Source organism: Centroberyx affinis, unplaced genomic scaffold (assembly GCF_046629955.1).
Source record: "Centroberyx affinis isolate AG114_WGS23_722 - 3 ecotype Tasmania unplaced genomic scaffold, CSIRO-AGI_Caff_v1 ptg001839l_1, whole genome shotgun sequence".
NCBI lineage: Eukaryota > Metazoa > Chordata > Actinopteri > Beryciformes > Berycidae > Centroberyx > Centroberyx affinis.
Genome location: NW_027280218.1, coordinates 2,208 through 20,474, shown reverse-complemented (window position 1 = coordinate 20,474; position 18,267 = coordinate 2,208). Strand labels below are relative to the sequence as shown.

Sequence of the window (18,267 nt, the reverse complement as noted above, 5' to 3'; positions counted from 1 at the left end):
GAATACTTCTCCACCGAGCACATTTTTTTCCCCCCAGACCTTTGCAGTGCAAACATATCAAGACGCCCAAATGGTTTCCTCCCAAATGACAAGGCTGAGGGCTGATGGGATGGCATAGTGCAGCGATACAAGGTTACTAAAACAGAAAAACCCACTTACTGTAGTTGTCCAGCAAACTAGGTCACAGCTTTGTTAAGTATGCAAGAATAACTGTGAGAGGAGTGTACACACACACGCACGGAAGCATGCACGCACACACAAACACATGCACACGTCCAGAGAGTGAGAGAGAGAGAGAGTGTGTGTGTGTGAGAGAGAGAGAGAGAGAGAGAGAGAGAGAGAGAGAGAGCCTGCAGCATTCAGTAGTACTGCATTAGAAACACAAGCAGTGAGTTATCTCTAATAACTTTATTTATGGTGAATAATCTCCACAAGAGGCCCTCTGTGCTAAAGCATGTGACATATCTAGTATGGAGCATCAAGTAGATAGAAGACAATAGTTTTGTCTACCAAATCTGAAAAACCAAATCATTGTTCGCAACTCATCAATTCTTGTTAGCTCGAAAATCTTTGTCTACACCATTTTCCAAAAGCTCCAATATCTAACATGTGGGCTGGCAAACCCAAATAAGTGTGATACAACAGCCAATACCAAACGAGCGTTTCTAGGCAACCAAACCAAATGAAGGATTCTGCCTCTGCTGTACAGAAAGCAAGATGGAGGATCCTTTCCTTTACCATGAAATAGCAAAATAAACTTTATTTACATATATACAGTATATATGCAAGCAAAGGAGAAGAGAGGTAAACAAAACAGGAAATTATTATGTAGTGGATTAGTGCTTCCTGTTTTGAGCCTTTTGCCATTCCTGAATGGAAGGAAGTGGGCAAGTTGAGAGGGAGTCGCCCATGGATGTCGCCTTCGGAGAACAAAGTTATTCCTAACAACAATGCCACTTGCTCTAGCCTGTTTATTGCTTAGGCCTTTGGTCATACACCACTTGGGATGGAGAAGACTGAGTAGCGCACAGTACAGTACAGTGAGTAAACCAGTGACACTAGTTTCCCAATATGTTTTGCTTAAGCGAAACTCTAGAGTAAATAATTCCTTTATATGAAGATCAAGTATGTAACTACTACCACTTTAGGACGCATATTACTTCCATGACCACCTTTTTTTGCATATAACATTTTACAGGAGCATGTATTATATATAATATTATGTAACCTGAAATACTTTAGTAGGGTTATTCAAAGAAGGGAATGCACTTGGAAAACTCCACACCTCTCCTCCTCTAATTATTATTCTGTGTGTGTGATAGCATCTATTAGTAGCTTATTAACTATATGCTATTTCCACCCTCTCACAATGCTATTCTCTTTAAGCCCCATATATTGTTCCTGCATGCCCCGGAGTGTGCAGCTTGTACTGCGTCAGATTCATTAGCTGTGGCTCCGTCAGGCCCTGAGGTCACTTCCTATTGGAGCTGAGATCATGAGCAACAGACTGGGTCAACTCTTTACCAACACCCATGGCATACTGTGGCTGTGATCGAACCTACTTTAATATGCAATAGGTCGATGGGGACGAGGGGAAAATCAAAGTGCAAATGAAAGTGAGAGTCAGTTGAGATGGAGCAGCCTCACTGACAACCAGCCATGTCTGGCAGTCACAGCAGACCATCTTGTTTCTTTTGTATGTGATCTTAAAAGTACACAAGTACACTTGTGCTGAGTTCATAGTGGACCACTAATACAGCGGGGGCTCTTTAAGAGGTTGTTCTGTTGGGGGAATCAGCGACATGGAAAGGGAGCAACAGCCCCTCTGTCTGATATTACATCATCCCTCTTTTGATGGCCAAAATGGCCTCTTGACAAAGGCTCTTTATTACAAACTCTACCCTGCAGTAAGTTGTCTCTGAGAGGCACTGATGGGGTTATGGGAGGGTTATCAACACAGATACTAGCACTGAATGGCACCGCACAATTTGAGCAATAACAAGTAGTGACTCGTTATTGATTACCGATGGCTACTGGCTAACAACTACACATTAAGGCCAATTTCTACTTCTGTGTCGAAGTGCCGCCGTTGCTACGCCGTTGGTGTAGGTGTGTGAGCATTTATGGTTCTGCGTTGGCGATTCTACGCTGTGTCAGAGCCGATTTTGTGCTTTGTCAGAAGTAATAACAACAGAAGTAGTAGTGTTTACGTTCTCTGAAACTCATGTTCTGGAATATTTCTCACCACGAATTCAGTGACGTCGGGTAATCTTTATAATTCGGGGTTGAGGTGTTAAATGAACATATTTCCGAACCTCCTCAGCTAGTCTCCCTTCAATCTGCTCCATGTTGTCTTCAATATTGGCGGACATCCACTGGATACAGGTAGGACGGAATATGAAGCGGGCCAATCACAGTTCTTGCTGCTTGCTTCTTGCATCCTATACACAGCTACAATTTGGGAGAGGTGCACATAAGCAACAGCTGGTAGTCTCTGCAGGCTACGCTGGCACGGCAAAGACCTACAGCGTGCCTTACACAGAGGTATACATTGGCCTTTAGGAGCCCTCGTCATGAAAGGGCATTGACTTGATAAATAGGATGGAGAGAGTGTGCACTTTCGCTCACGGCTCAACAATGTGATGAGCAAGAAACTGGACAGAGGTGAATCCAGAAGAGCAGTGAATCATCGGTGTTGCGAAGGCCACCCTCTCTGAGATCTCCATGGTGCTGTCCTTGCCTGCCAAGCCAGAGGAGGCAGCAAGGGGGTGGAGGATTAGAGAGGAGGGGAGGAGATGCTGCATTGGGATGCAACAGTGTTTCCTCCCACATCTCACGTTACCTGTCGACTGCCATATGCTCCGTTCACAAGAGTGCGGCACACATCCTTGCCAAGAGGTCTACATGTGTAATGCTGTGCTGAATGTAAAAACATTGGCAAGGACAATGATTCACTGTGTTTATAGTCATTTGTTTGTACAAGATTACTGTGTTAGGGGATAGATTTATGCATAATCTCTCGGAGGGATAGAGAAGAGAAGGAAAGAAGGCTATGGCAAAACTTTATGAGTGACTCCTCCAAATACAGACCAGTCTTTTATCAGCATGATAGCAGAGGGCAACACTCACTCATAGTGCATGATACTGTACACACTGCAGTGCATAAACACACGCACAGACACACACATGCATACACATATTTGCACAAAGTTCTCACACACACATACACACAAATTCACATCAGAAACACACACACAACAGTCATAGTTGTTGGCCCTTTGTTCCTTTTTCTCCTTCTGTAACATCCCATCTCAGTCTGTGTTGAATTTGTCTCTGCGGATCCCTGCCTGTTGTGACTGAAAAACCATGAGGGGCCAGCATGCTAGCTCAGCTGTAACACATTCATCGAGTGCGTCACAGAGGCAGGAGGAAGAGAGAGAGAGAGAGAGAGAGAGAGAGAGTCCACTACTCATCTGCCAGGCTGCAAATGGCTGCTATTCTCTGATAATTGCATTGTGGAGTAGCAAACTGAAGCGTGTCCTAAAGGCACAAGCAGGAAGAAAGCTGTTAGCATACACTAGCATTATTGGTGAGCAGAGTTCTGGTGACTAGTGCAGTGTGTGGAGATGGGTGGTGGGTGGGGGTTTGTCAGGGAGTTAGGGATCGACGGGGTGATGCCCTTGACAAGTATGAAGAAATGAATCAAGATAAAAATGGAATATGCTTCAGTTAAGTTCTGTTTCCTCCTTCCCTTCATATGTATGATATTGCCTATCGTAAGACATGACATAATTTTATGGGCTTGTATCATGGAATCTTTTACCAGGCTGTCCTAGACCTAGATAGGGCAGGCAGGGAGTGGGGAATTGAGAAATAGGTCAAGAGAGATGGAGGGTGGGAGCTAGCTGAACCAAACTAATCTTCTCATGGCTTCACTGTATATATACAGTATGTCAAATACTCAGAAGTACTCAAGTGCATTGTAAATTAGGGTAGACTAAAGACCGAAGCCTTCATTAACTCTGAACCTGTAAAATTATGGGTATAATGTAAAACAGATTGTAATCAGGTATAATTCCTCCTAATTCACTGAGCTGCAACTGTGTCTCACTCAGTGTTCCTTAGCATGTTCCTCTGTAGCTGCACAGTATGCATGGCTTCACATCCTCCAATATGAAGTCTTGCCTAGAGAGGGGATTGGTTGAGCCAGCGGTCACATGACATGCATCCCACTCAGCAAGGCAGCAGCAGCCTCATAGAGCCAGAGAGATGCTGACACAGCACACCTGATCACCAACCCCCACTGAAGGAAGACCTTCAATCCCCATCCCACTTATGACACACACACACACACACACCAAAAACACACACCAGGTCATACAGACAAGATAACACAAGCCAGAACAATTACAGAAATAGACAAATCACTGGCAATTATAATGCCTTACTCGTTATCGCCTTACACTCACACTAATACACAAATGCACCCACACACCCACCCACACTCATGCACAAATGTATCACCCACCCACCCACATAAACCCACACAAATGTGCATGCACGGTTGAACACACACACACACAATTATTGGAGTCAGACAGTTTCCAAGATGGCAGTCCACTTGTTCTGGATTCATGGAGTCGGACAGAAGTCAGCAGGATTAACGGCTCCTCAGAGACTGCTGAGGTTCAGAAAGGTCAAACGCTCCAACCAACAGAGCAAACCCTGCTTCACGTTGAAGACTGGCCAGTCTCTAGCCAGCAGAATGACAAAGCCAAAGCCTCACACAGGGTGTTCAATGAGAACAAGAAGCAGCATAACTATGATCACAGTGAAATCGGAAATGACAATGTTCTGACTGATTTGTGATTTGATGATTTATTGAGTATATTCAAATCAAAGATGTTCTTGTCTTGAAATCCATTTCACATGTCCGACCAGTGGAGAGAAACTGAAAAGGCAGCTGGAGTTTAAACCCAAGGCATCTCCATTAGAATCAACTAGAACAGTGACACATAGCCTGCCTTAACACACTAAGCCAGTTGATCTAATATCCTCTATGGGATGTGTTCAACATCTATTAAAATAGGGATGCTGTCACAGAGAGGGAGCTGCAGTGTTTTGAGAAATGAGAGAGCATGTTGAAATGTAACGTGTCTGGAATCCTTGTTGTGTGAATGCTTACATTGAATTAGCTCATTAATCAGTGCACACACTCATTTGTCCTGCCTCCCCTGCTGATCCTGCACTAACGCACGTGTGAACACTCAAACATAGACATGTGGATCTAAGCATGCATGCACATAAAGTATCCTGCCACATGCAAACACACACACCCACGCACACACACACACACACACACACACACACTCTTCTCTTCTGTGGCACAGACACATCCCCTCCTGTCACCCTTCATGTTCCAGCCGAGCCCCACCCATGGCCCCCATGCCTCAGCAGGACGCCTCTTCCCTTCCTCCAAAGTATGAATGGGAAGAAGATGACAGAGTCTACAAATACAGGCACAACAAGATGACAGAAAACAACAAGTAGCATACTGACCTTTAGAGAGCACAAACGCATACAGATTTTTATTTTCTTAGTTACATCCTAACCCACATGTGATGGACTCTTTTATCCTTACAGTACCATGATTGGGTGTAATATTAGCATGGGTGACCCGAGTGGGAATTGAACTCCAGACCCAGGCAGTGTTAGTACCATGAACATAACATAGGCAGGTGCCAATTAGGACACTGAACAAAAGGTGAATAATATTGAAAATAATAGTCATACTCTGTGTGTGTTACATTCACATTTCAAAAGAAGAACGGAAATTGTTTAAAAGCAAGGAACACCTCCAAGACATTGCAAGCTTGACTATGATTAGCAATGAATGAATCTATTATTACAAACTATTTCGTGTTATTTGCAATGTTGCTACGGACGACCTGATCACAATGTGTTTGTCCTATTACCAGACAACAATAACAATAATAATAATTGTGGAAAAAAAAGAGTGGTTTAGCAGGTTGAGTGGCAAGGCTTTGGCTTTGCCCTCTTCTCCATCTCTCCCAGTTTGACACAGCCAAGAGGTGACACTCCTCAAGGTCACCTGGCCAGAACAGAGGGTCACACCTGAGCCCCAAACCTCTGTTCCAGTGTCCTGCCCCTGAGCAAAAGCCCTAGAATTGTATAGCAGTGGACCTTGCATGGCTGTTAACTTCAATCCCCACTTTGATAAAAGGGAAGGGGTTGAGAGTGGCAGCCCTGGCCCTGCACAGTAGGTGTCATTAGCAGGGGGGCAGGACTGTCCAGGGAGCGTGTTGTTGCTCATTATAGCACCGTGGTAGAGACAGACCACCTCAGCAGGTTGCTGCTGCTGCTCCCGGATAGACAGCCTTGGTAAACAGCAGAGTGTGAGGAGAATATTATACTCACATAGCACCGCACAGCACCGGCATCTGCCACATGTGGGGAGTGCATGCAAATTAGGCGGTAGAAATGTATACACACAAGCTTATACGGTATATGCTGCATTTATACATACACACACCCACACACACACAAACCGAAGAACTGCCCTACCCTCTCCGCTCATATAAATGCCCACAAACCCGCCCACACACATTTCCACAATCACACCCGCACACGCTCCCTAAATGATTCACACAGAAATGGCTATAAAAAGACTTGAAGCTAGAAAAAGCTGCCTGTGCCAGGGGTAACTGACAGACTCCAAGCCTGCAACAAATCTAAGGTGTGTCCCCCCTCCTGAGTGCATGACACTCACACAGCCTTGTAATAATAATGACCCACACCACCTTGTCCTAATCCCCCGGTGCTGAGCAAAGAGCGCCTTCTGGTCCAGCGCCGCTTGACAAGCTGCTCTGCCTCCCAGTGAGGTGAACAAACAGGGTGGGGGTAGAGTGATAAACACATATCACCAATGTTAAAAGGTCAAAAGCAATATATTCCTGTAGGTGCAAAGGGATTCCAGAGCCACTGTGGTGCAGAACAAGTACAGGACAGTCATAGAAACCATGGTGCTTATATTTGTTACCTGTGAGGATAGGGATGTGAAAAAGCCAACAACATACCTTATTCACTGCTCTCTTTAAGAGGTTAAATAGCAAATTACATATTACAAAAAGGTGCATGCTAGATAAGTGCCAGATGCAGAACACGAGCTTCGTGAACGCACAGATATGATAGCCCACACCTAAAGAGGTGCTTCCCTCCTCACAGCTGACAGTACTGCGTAATGAAAACATTGCGCCTTTTTTTTTTTCCATTTTCCCTCACGTCGCAGCCCACACCGCATCCGTCTGCATCATGTGCACCTTTGACAGGTTTGGTGACAGGAGGCAAATTTCAACAGAACATAACTTCATAATATCGTGCCCATTTATTTCAGAAGCCGTCAGTGAGATCTGGCTGAAGCTTCTCTCTTTGTGATGCTCTGTGGTGCTGCGATGGTCTATATTTTATGTATTTCAGTGGGCAGGTTGTACTGTAGGGCAATGCGCCTACATGCTGCCTATGCGGTATTCCAATGGACATTACGCAAAGCAGCCCTAAAGGCAATGCATTATGAATATAGGCTATTCTTTGTTCATCTGCATTATCCTTATTGCACTTATCATTTTCCATTTTGTACATACAGCCTAATAACATGTAACAGAAATCATATTTGCATGGCTATGATTCAAGTCCTATAGTGGGGCCAGTCCAGGGGGTTTTCTCCTTCCCTCTGACTTGAAAAACCCGGCGTTAATAGCGCACTGAAAAGGTTCGCTTACCTGCCCACCGTTTGGTTGGCGAGCTGTCGCATCCGATTGAACTGCTTCTTCATCTTGTATTTTCTGCGTTAACACCTAGTGGGGGGAAGATTCCGCATTATTTCTCTCAAAATAACGGCCCGTGCTCCACAGAGGCGCAGCAAAAAATCCGCTCTGTCATATTTTCCTTCCCTCATCGCGATTTGCCAAGACCGAGAACATGTTCTCAGATTACATATTTTCAAAGTATTTTTTATATCTACATTTGCCCCATAGCCTGCGCAGGGATGCTGGACCAATTCACCGCTACGGGCACTCGGGCAGAGAGCGACAGCATAGTGACAAGTAGCCGCTGCGCAGCAATGCAGTGTGGGAAATGTAGTAAATCAAAACTGATCTACAATAAAGAGTCCAGCCGGCTTTTCCCAGATGGCTATTACGCGTGATCAGGCGGGCGTGTAAGGGTTGGTTTACATTCTAATTAGGGTTTATGGAGCACACTTTAGTAGACTTTGGCAGGCAGGGCGACTGGCGGACAGTAAAATAAGACTAATATTGCTTTAAGTCAAAGCCCCTGCTCGTGACAAAACACAGCCTGCTGTGTGGGGAAAACCCATATTGTCTGGATCTAGAACATGGCACGGCTGCATTGTCATCAGATGCTGTGGTAAACAAAAAGGTGTGACCAGCAGTTTAAGTGACCATCATAATGTAGCCTAAATAATAGAAACAAACAAAAAAAAATATATATTTTCAGAAAAGCATTTTTTAAAACATATTTTCGCTAAAAGCCCCTGTCTTTGTATAAATAATAACAATTTGATCCAACTTACTATTACCATGCATTTATATCCTATCCTGTATCATGTCCGCCTGAAAAGGTGGATGTACTCTATCCCGTAAATAAAAAGGTGGGTAGTGGCTCTCCACGACAGCCTTGATTGTTAAAGAGTCGGCTTAGCTTACATCTCCATCTAGTGAACTCTCTGTGTCAATGCAGCTAAAGAGCACGAGCATACATGACATGTATTAATTCCTATATGTTCTTAAATTAAAGGATAGCGTGTTAACAATATAAACAAATAAATATGCTTTGGTTAAAGATGCTGTGCTCATTGTTAATTTACCAGAACAATACAGTTTTTAAATACATTTTTCAGCTTTAACGATAGTGCTAAATTCTTACAATTTTTCTTTACTTACAGTAAATGAAGGGCTCTCTACTGTTGTGAAAGATTTCTTAATTTATTGTGATTAACCTGCTGCCTGAGCTGCTGTTAGGTGAACTGTCCAGAAGGGAGCACCCTTGCCTCAAGTACCGCTTAACATCTTGACTGTTCAGCACCACTGAGTGAAGCCTCAGCTTCAGCATCTGGTCTGGGTTGATCATTTGGGACATCTACTTTCCTGTCAATGTACAGACGCGCAGTTGATGGCGTGTCACATAAAAAAAATCTCACTTTGTCACTGAGTATCTCATCTGCTGATTTCATGCAAGTATTTCAGGCAAATGTGAAATCCAAATGCGTGTGGCTAGGTCATGTGATGAGATGGAGAGCACTACTTGAATCAAGTTTTAACAAGGAGAAACATCTGGTGCGAAAATTTTTCCAAATCAGCTTAATGAGAGCGGCATCTTTGCACTGTTTCCATTACAGCAATTAGCAAGATGTCACACATGTCCTATTCAGATTTACACGCACATGTCTGGGTGAAACATTGTTAAAAATCAAGATTGCAAGAAGTTAGTGGATCGATAATGGACTGTTGGAAAAAAAACTGACACAAGACAAGCTTTAGGATACACTAGTTGATGGCATGGTATGTTCCTAACTGTGCAGTACAGGACAGTGCAGTTACAGACCCCAGTCAAGAGTGATGCCCTCAGGCTCTGCATCATAAGACTTTAATGGGCCAACAGGTGGGCTGCACACCACTGCCATAGGGTTCACAGGCCTCAGGGAGTAAATGATACTGAGAAATGGCTGCTCTCTGGACCCAGTACTACTGCGGCCTCATTAATCTCCCAAGTTAGAAATTGAGAGGGGCGGGGGATCCTTCAGCCTTGATCTCAACCTCCTGACCTTGTCAGATCATTTGTTTTCATTAGTCCCCACTCAGACGAACAGGCCGGTCCCAGTCCAGACACCCTGCCCCCTCTCCAGCAGAGAGCATTTGTGAAAGCATCTCCAAGGGTCTTCTCAACTCCAACCCCAACCCCAGCCCCCCAAAACGTACTGCTCTAGAGGGTCTCTGGACACTGTTAAATCAGCCTGGATGAGTCTTCACATCCGCCGGCCCCATCAGAAACTCTCTCACCCATAATCCCTCCACAATGAACAGTATGCCCTCATGTAGAGAAACAGGAAGGGCAAACAAAAAGTCAAACCTACAAGGGGATACTGAGCTGGATTTAAATCCCCCCAACATCATTAAAGAGCTCCCTGTCCTCGTTTCAGTTTGAAATCTGTTTGCAGTGGGCGCCTCATGACAGCAGTACTCAGCACAACAATAAAACAGAAGAACAGTGAACGACTATGATCCCTCATCTGGTGTCCTGCTGTTCCTGTCACTGAGAGGAGTGACTGAGTGGTCTCCCTCTCATTATAATGCCCTTCTACTGGGCAGCTGGGGAGTAATTGGCTCCCAGCAGCACATCCCCAGTTAGCCTAATGAAGCCTTCTCTCGGGGTCACAACCCCTCAGCCTGATGACCCTTGCTGCTACTGATATGTGGGCTGGACTTTGACAGTGACCTGCTCAGACAGAAGCCCCATAGCTCCTACACTGAGGCATGGTGTTACAGTCACGCTCGCACAGCAACAGTTGCAATTGTAAGACCTTTGTATGCAGTCCGTTCTGTCATTAGATGGGTTAGGTCTTGCTGGAAATAAAGCGCCAGTGTGTGAAGTGTTAGCTTTGCGCAAAACAAATAAGGGCAGGGTGTTAGGTGGAATCTAATGGCAGGTTATGACCGCGGGTTGAAAGCAGCATGCGCAGCAGAGGGAGGACGGGTGGGATCGCCCCGTACGCCGTGCCGGTGTTTTATCTTCAGACACGTAGCGTCGTATTACCCAGATCAATCAGGCTGGGTGTGAGGTGTGGGCTGCCACAAGCCTTTGGTCTGTCATTAAAGAAAAGTGTGACATGTTCATCAAGGAGCTGTGTGCAGGACTATGAGTATACTACGCCCTCTGGCCAGGTCCAGGTCCAGAGGAGGTCATATTCCATACCCAAAGAGCATTTTGGATCCAAACTATTGATCTCTGACGTTGCTATTTGAAGAGAGTTGACTGTGGTGTTTTATTTTCTGTGGCTGAAGGAGTTCTCGCCTCTTGAAGACAGGGTGTGGAGAGCCAAAGCGCACCGTAGGCATTAACTCCAGGCTTTCAGGTAAGCCCGGGCGGTGGGGCCAGACTTTGTGGTGTGTCTTTGAAGGGTTATCTGGGACCATAATGAGCCCCAGCAAGCCCAGCGCCAGGCCTAATGAAAACGCTGTGACATCTGAGAGGGAGAGATATTACAGGTCTGAACTGCTGGGGCTGTTTTAACATGCATGCAGTGACAGAAAATGATGGTTATCGCAAACACCTTTCAGACACTAAATGCAGGTTTGGCGGAGAGCAGAGTAGCCCTTCAGTTGAGAGATACAAGCTTAGCACTAAAGAGTCTTGGTGTGTCAGACCTTCAGTGTCACATTTACAATGATTTAATGTCAACAAATCACATATAATAAACAGTTAAGCAATTTTATAAAAGATTTATAATAAAAATACTCCATGCTCTGGGCCAAAGAGTAGAATATTGTGCCTTCAGGGAGTAACTCATGGATTCTATTTATAAGCTGAACACCACAGCATCATTTCAGGTGTCTAACAGAATTTGAAAAGATGGTGTTTTCATATTAGTTATCAAGGTGTTATCTTTCACAAGACACCTTTCAACACCTAAATTTTACATGCTGCAGACATGCCGTAATAGATGATAATGGGTGGGGACAAGTTGATGGGATGAAGAGACAAGTGAAAACAGGCCTTTTTGTTATTTTGAAAATGCTTTGAAAATATTATTGAAAAAGATTATTTCACTCATTTTCTCTAACCGCTCAATCATTTTGAAGGTTGCTGAAGCCTATTCCAGACAGCAGGGAAACACTTTGACAGGTTGCCAGTTCATCACAGGACTTAACACAGATAAACAATCACATTCATACCCTCAGAGTCTCTCTCATCTCATCCTGACTTGCATGTAATATGGGAGGAAACCCATGTGAATAAACTAGTGCAAACTCCACACAGAAAGGGCTGCCTCCAGGAATCAAACCCTCGTCCTTCTTGGTGTGCCCTATTAAAAGAGATGTACCTGCATCAACTTTATTTATCTAGCACTTTAAAAACACAACGCCAGTGTGCACCAAAGTGCTTTACAAAATAGGGGAATTACAAAGCAGGAGGAAAAGGAGGCAGAGCATGGAGCGCCAACAGCAATATTAAGATGTAAGGGAAATAAGGGCATGGTTAAAAGCATGAAATAAGAGCAACGGAGCATAAAAAACTTGTCAGACACAGTGAAAAGTCAATGAATAAAAATAGGTTTCAAGACGAGTTTCGACTGATTCGGCCGATCTGACAGTTTGGGGAAGGCTATTCCACAGTCTGAAATTCCAAATTACAGAACAACTGGTCTGCCATTGTTGAATTGCTGAGGTAATTATCATTTAAATTATATAATATCTCCATGGGCACAGGGAAAAGAAGCAGAATTACCCTCAAGGTGTCCTTGCAACGTAGGCTACACATTCAGTCATAGCTTCTCATTTTTGTTAACTATTGAGTTTCCTCATTGCCCCAATGTCAGTCATAACTACTGTATGTGCTGTTCCTCTCTGCCACCTCTTCGTGAATACCAACACATTAACTGCTTGCCAGGGTGTGGTGAGCTGCAGCTGCTGTGTATTGGTGCGCATATATTTGTGTTCTGAGAGTACGTGTATACACATGCAAGCAAGTTTGTAAGCACACATGCAATATAGACAGTGAGTTTTGCTTGCGAGAGAGCATGGATAGAGAGCAGATGTTTTTAGCAGAAAGCAACATGTTTTACTGAAGATGCTCAGCCATTGTGTCTTGGTTTGCACCACAGCAGATGTTACAGTGCCTTTGTGTTGCTTGTTTTGTTAGAGGACACCATTCAATATCGGCAAATTATAGGATTATGATGATAGATGGGCAGCTTTTGGTAAATGCACCGTATCTGACATGTTAACGTCTCATTTTAACATGTTATCTGCTCCACATTTAACGGAACATTGATTATTCACTATGAACCAGATCTTTAGCTCTCTGCATGGTATGGCTCTTTGCTCATAGGTTAATGATATTGTTATGTGACAGATCAGGGCTATTAACTCCTTAACGTCTCATTTTAGTATTGCTGCAGGTGTGGATGGAACATCACTGGCAGCCCCGGCAGATCACTCACTCAGTCCCTCTCTCACACACACACACACACACGCACACGCACACGCACACGCACACTCACACATATGAGATATGAGAGCACCACAAGAAACACTTGTGGAAACAGAGGCCTTGAGGTAGCCTTGGCATTTCATGGTTCCGAAAGACAGATTAAGCTCAGATGGTCCAGAATTTATGATGTGAAGCGAGCAGCATGAGTGACAAGCCAACTCCTCCCTGGGCTGGCAGCCATTGGCGATAGAGAGATTTACAGGCAGGATACTACAGCTGATTGCTTTTAGACCATGGGAAAAGGAAAATGTACATGGAGCACACAAATACCATATCTTCGCAGTAGGCCTGGATGCTGAATTAGAGTGATGGATCCCACAGCTCTTGTTCTAACCTTAAGCTTTAGAGACTCAGGTCAAGACTGGCTTGGCCATACTGAAAGATCCATAAATCAAATGTTCACACAGCTCTGAATCCCTAAGTTGAGACTTGTACAGTGCATATTTGGCACAGTACTTAAAATCTTGATAATGACCTTAGAAAACTATGTATAACAAAGGTAATGTGTGGTTTATGGTAGTGTTTTTTGCCCGCCCTTACTGCTATGTAAATCTGGAAGAGGTTGAAATTGCAATGGACTGTCACAGCCCTTGTGAAATATGCATACGCTACACAGTTTTGTAGTGCAGTGGTGTGTTTATCCAATGCTAATGATCGTGGTTAGCCCTACAGAGAGAGCTCATAATCATCAATACCTTGTTTGCGTTGGCTTTATACAACTTCTTTATGCTTTGCTAATGTGGGATCAGTGCCTTACCAGTAAGTCTTTAAAACGAGTGTTTATCCTGAACCTAAAATGCAATAAAATCCTACCAGTGCACTTTGCCTGTTTGTCAATGTTTCAAACATGTCAAATGAAAGGCTTTCTGTTCAAGGGCTTTGACTCCATGCAATAATCAGCCGCTACTCCGGCTGACATTGGCATTCAGGAATGCAGGCAGCATCAACGTCAGTGCAGGAGCTTCGCTGACTGACTGACCTTATTTCCCTCAACCCTGAGTTGAACTCCATTAAGGGCTGCCTGCAGTCTGTAATTTTAACCACAGCCTCTTATCATGTTTGTCTTGTCTCCTCCTCAGGGGGGTAGACAACCTGCCTAGAGAGCAACTTCACTCCACTTCAGCCGACTTTCCACAGAGGACACAGCAAGAGGACACAGTCAACAGATTTGACAACTACATGATGAAAAATATTTCTGGGAAAGTGATAAATGATTTTGTACCATTCTAGTGGGACTACGTATGTTTGTTTGAGCCGTCTCTGATTTATTTCAGGGTCTTGCCTGGAACATGACCTGAGTTAGTTACTTTTCAATTATAAAGGTGAATACATCAGAATCAGAATCAGAATCAAACTTTATTCACAAATGACAACACATTAGAATTTGTACAACAAGACAGACAGAAGTCACTTAAAGTGCATTGTGTGAGAAGAAGAACTGTAACAGAGCTAAAAACATAAGTTAACATGAAATAAGATGAAAAACAGACTATATAAAGACAGAATATGTCAGGAGCCTCCATTAAGGAGGTGGACAGCCACAGGGAAAAAGCTGTCATGGTGAGTGACATGGCGTTCTGGTGAGTATGGCCTTCCAACACATGGGAGTCATGTTTACTGTACTTCAGATATTCTATATATCGCATACAGGTAGGAGTACTGGAGGTCATGTGTGTTCCCACTGGTCTCCCCTGGGTGACCTTGTCATACAGTGCCTGTGGTGACAGAGGAGGCCTGGGGCGGAGGGACCACACAGCCTTGTCATCTCAGCCCAGATCAAAGGAACCCTGCTTGAGTCTGACAGGAGCCAAGGCCCTTGGTGAAGGCTAAAAGGCGAGCGGGGCGTCGGAGGGCAGGGCCAGATCGCCACCATGGGAGGTGGGAGGCGGAGTGTCTGTAGGTTACCCAGGGTGAGGATGGGTGAGGAGCGACGGCCTGCGCCCCGCTCTTACAGTATACGCAAGGGAAATTTTGTTCAAAAGAGAGAGAGAGAGAGAGATGCTCGAGATATCCGACGGGGGAAAGTGAGATTCGTAAGGACCTCTAATCCAGAGAGACGAGCGGGATGAAAGAGGTGTGAGAGGTGAAGCACGTCAGGAATGTTTGAAACAAAAGCACGGGGCAGGAGAACGGGTAGAAGTGTGGAGCGTTGTGTGTCTTTAGAGGACCTCCACCCAGACTGAGCTTCAGTGAGAAATTTATCTTGGCCCCAGCGCTGCTTTCCTGTGACCTCAGAGTGCTGCTGACATGCATGGTCTCTCCGCTGAACAATAAATACCGGCTGAGTGTGAAGATCAAATAATTGAGACAGAACCCGATGTAAACGGTTTATGAAATGTGTAGCTACGCGCAGCATTCTTCAGCTTTACGCGTCTGAAACCGCAGAACCAAGTCAGAAACCGCAGATGAGAACATTTAGATATTTGGAAAGCTTGTCCATTACAATTGAAAGTGAAAATACTGCATCGATATTTTATACAGATATTATTTGTTTAGATTATAGAATGCTTCATTTTGACAAGATGTAAAAAAAAAAAAATCAGCACAGTAGTTATGCAATCTAATGATACGGGATAATTATACTAATGAATGCAATCAGTCATACATGGCAGAATCAAAATAACATTTTGATTGCAGCCAACTAATCATAATTTTCCATGTGGTGTCCAATCAGCCTGCTGGATAAGAAAATGTTCTTCCATTCCTTTTTTATTTAGAGGACCCTTCCCTTGTTTTTCCATCTTATCCTATAAATGGCTTCAGTAGTTTGACTCACAACCCAGGCATCTGATCTGCTCTGCTTTCAAAAGGCCAAATAGTAAATTCCTGGACCTTGATATTTTCCCTCAGCTCCCACAGGGCCGTAATGATGCAGGCTGCTTTGTTGAAAGCACCTGTTCTCGGCTCGAATAATGGGCTACGTTTTCATCCAGGATATACCCCCTGAGGGACTCCCAGTCTCCGAGCCTCGGACTTCAGGGTATCTAGTTGCCACTGTTGCCGATGAATGTTCACTGAAAGCCTTTTGAACACCACCTAGTCAACATGTGTTCGGCGGCTGGTGGGATGTCTTTTTTTGGGAATGGTCACACAGCATTCTGCCATATCTTTTGAGGTTGCTATTAGCATACCTTATAATAAAACAGTGTGACTTAGTGTTGTGTTGACCTCTGTTATTTTTATGTGCCTGGCACTAGATCATTGTTCAGTTCATAGCTTATGTTGTTACTTAACACATGTAATTCAAAGTCACATTAGGGTGGCGTGACAGCACAGTGGTTTGCGCTTGATTTGAGCTAAATTGCCCATAGGTGTGAATGTGAGTGTGAGTGATTGCCTGTCTACCTGTGTTAGCCTTGTGATGGACTGGCTTCCCACACTGGGATAGGCTCCAGTCCTGAATAGGAATAAGATGATAAAGAAAATGAATGAATCAGCCTACATTACCTCTCCCTACTTTGTGCCCCTTACCATCACATGCCTTAATAAACACTCAGACTCCTGACTCACCTCCAACTACCTCTAACTGTATGCCTGATGTGTTGTATGTTATACTGTAAATGTATGTTTCTTGTGTTGGTGTTTTCAGTGTATCTGTGTTTCACCTGTACTGGCTGTAGAAACAAATTTCCAGTTTGAGGACAATAAACATCTATTCTATTCTATTCTATTCTATTCTATTCTATTCTATTCTATTCTATTCTATTCTATTCTATTCTATTCTATTCACAGGATCCCATTCATATTGACATTCCACCAAATATCCTGCTGAAAGACCATAATGTCAAGGTTGTAATTCTCCATTGGGAGTCAAGCCATGCTGAACCTCTGCAGGATATGACTTCCTTGGAAATCACTGGCAGCGACAAGTCAAGACAAGTCACATTTGAACTAAAGTGTGTGGCAGAAGTCACACTGGAACTGACTTCATATCTAGTATCAGGTTGGCTGGATGGCACTTGCTGTGTTTTCCTAAGCTATATGAGCTCATCTGACCGAGTATCACATCTTTCAATAAAGCACCTTGCTCCAAATGATAAAAACAAAGCCGTGTAATGGTAAATGACCTCATAATGTGGTGCCGTTTAGGTACCAAGGTACGAAAACGAAAATGAGCCAAAAAGTGAATAACACTAAAACAATCCTTTAGACCATAACTTTTGGTTAGTTTAACAGTTGCACCCTTTGCTTTTGCTTGTTTTGAGGGGAAATATTTTTTTTAAAAAAACCTCTGTGGATATTTTTCTTTATCTGCATCTTCTCTCTGTGCTCAGCTCCTCTCTGTGTTTTATCACCACAATCACTTCACATCTGTTTTTATGTGCAAATAAACAAACTAAACTAGATCTGAAGATGCAGTGATAAAGTTGTATCATATCAGATACCCAAACCTCTCTAATAAACTTGTGAACCATCTGGATATTTTGAAAAGGAATCTGCAAGACCCTAATGAGTCACAAGGTTATAATTACAGGAGTAGACAGCTTCTTTTGATACTTTTTTTTGGCATACATTCACATTTCTGCAGTTTGATTAAATGGTATCCCATGAAATAACTGAAATACTCTCAATATGTTCTCCTTGTAAGTGCTTGTGAGTATCTCTTTGTTAGTGTAATTGGTGCAATGAGGACTGGGAAGAAAAACCCTTCAGTGCAACAAGAAGGATCTTAAAGTTATGATCTGAACGTTAACTTTCAGTCTCTTGTCGTCAACATATTCCTTATTGGGTAAAAGAACAGTAAAGGAAACAGGCCATGTCTTTCCGGACATGAGGTAAATGCCCAAATTAGATAATGTGTTTAGTTTTCCTAAACCCATACAATAACATCTCTTTGAAAAGCTGCAGAGTGTCTCAGTTGTCTTACTGGATTAATGCTTCTAAAGTGAACTGATGTGGCTCGTCTGGATTGTCACCGGCGGTTTGAGGAGCGGAAACAATGCCTGCTTTTCGTTTTTT

General features: G+C 43.7%; 1 protein-coding gene across 1 annotated transcript in view; it reads right to left on the bottom strand.

Annotated features, from left to right (window-relative positions):
• arhgap44a (Rho GTPase activating protein 44a) overlaps positions 1-7,921 on the bottom strand; it is a 28,291-nt gene extending 20,370 nt beyond the window's left edge. Inside the window, exon 1 of the mRNA XM_071529745.1 lies at positions 7,800-7,921. Within this exon, the coding sequence (XP_071385846.1) occupies positions 7,800-7,852 (53 nt within the window). The 5' untranslated portion in view covers positions 7,853-7,921. The remainder of the gene's footprint in view (positions 1-7,799) is intronic.
• Positions 7,922-18,267: the final 10,346 nt, after the last annotated feature.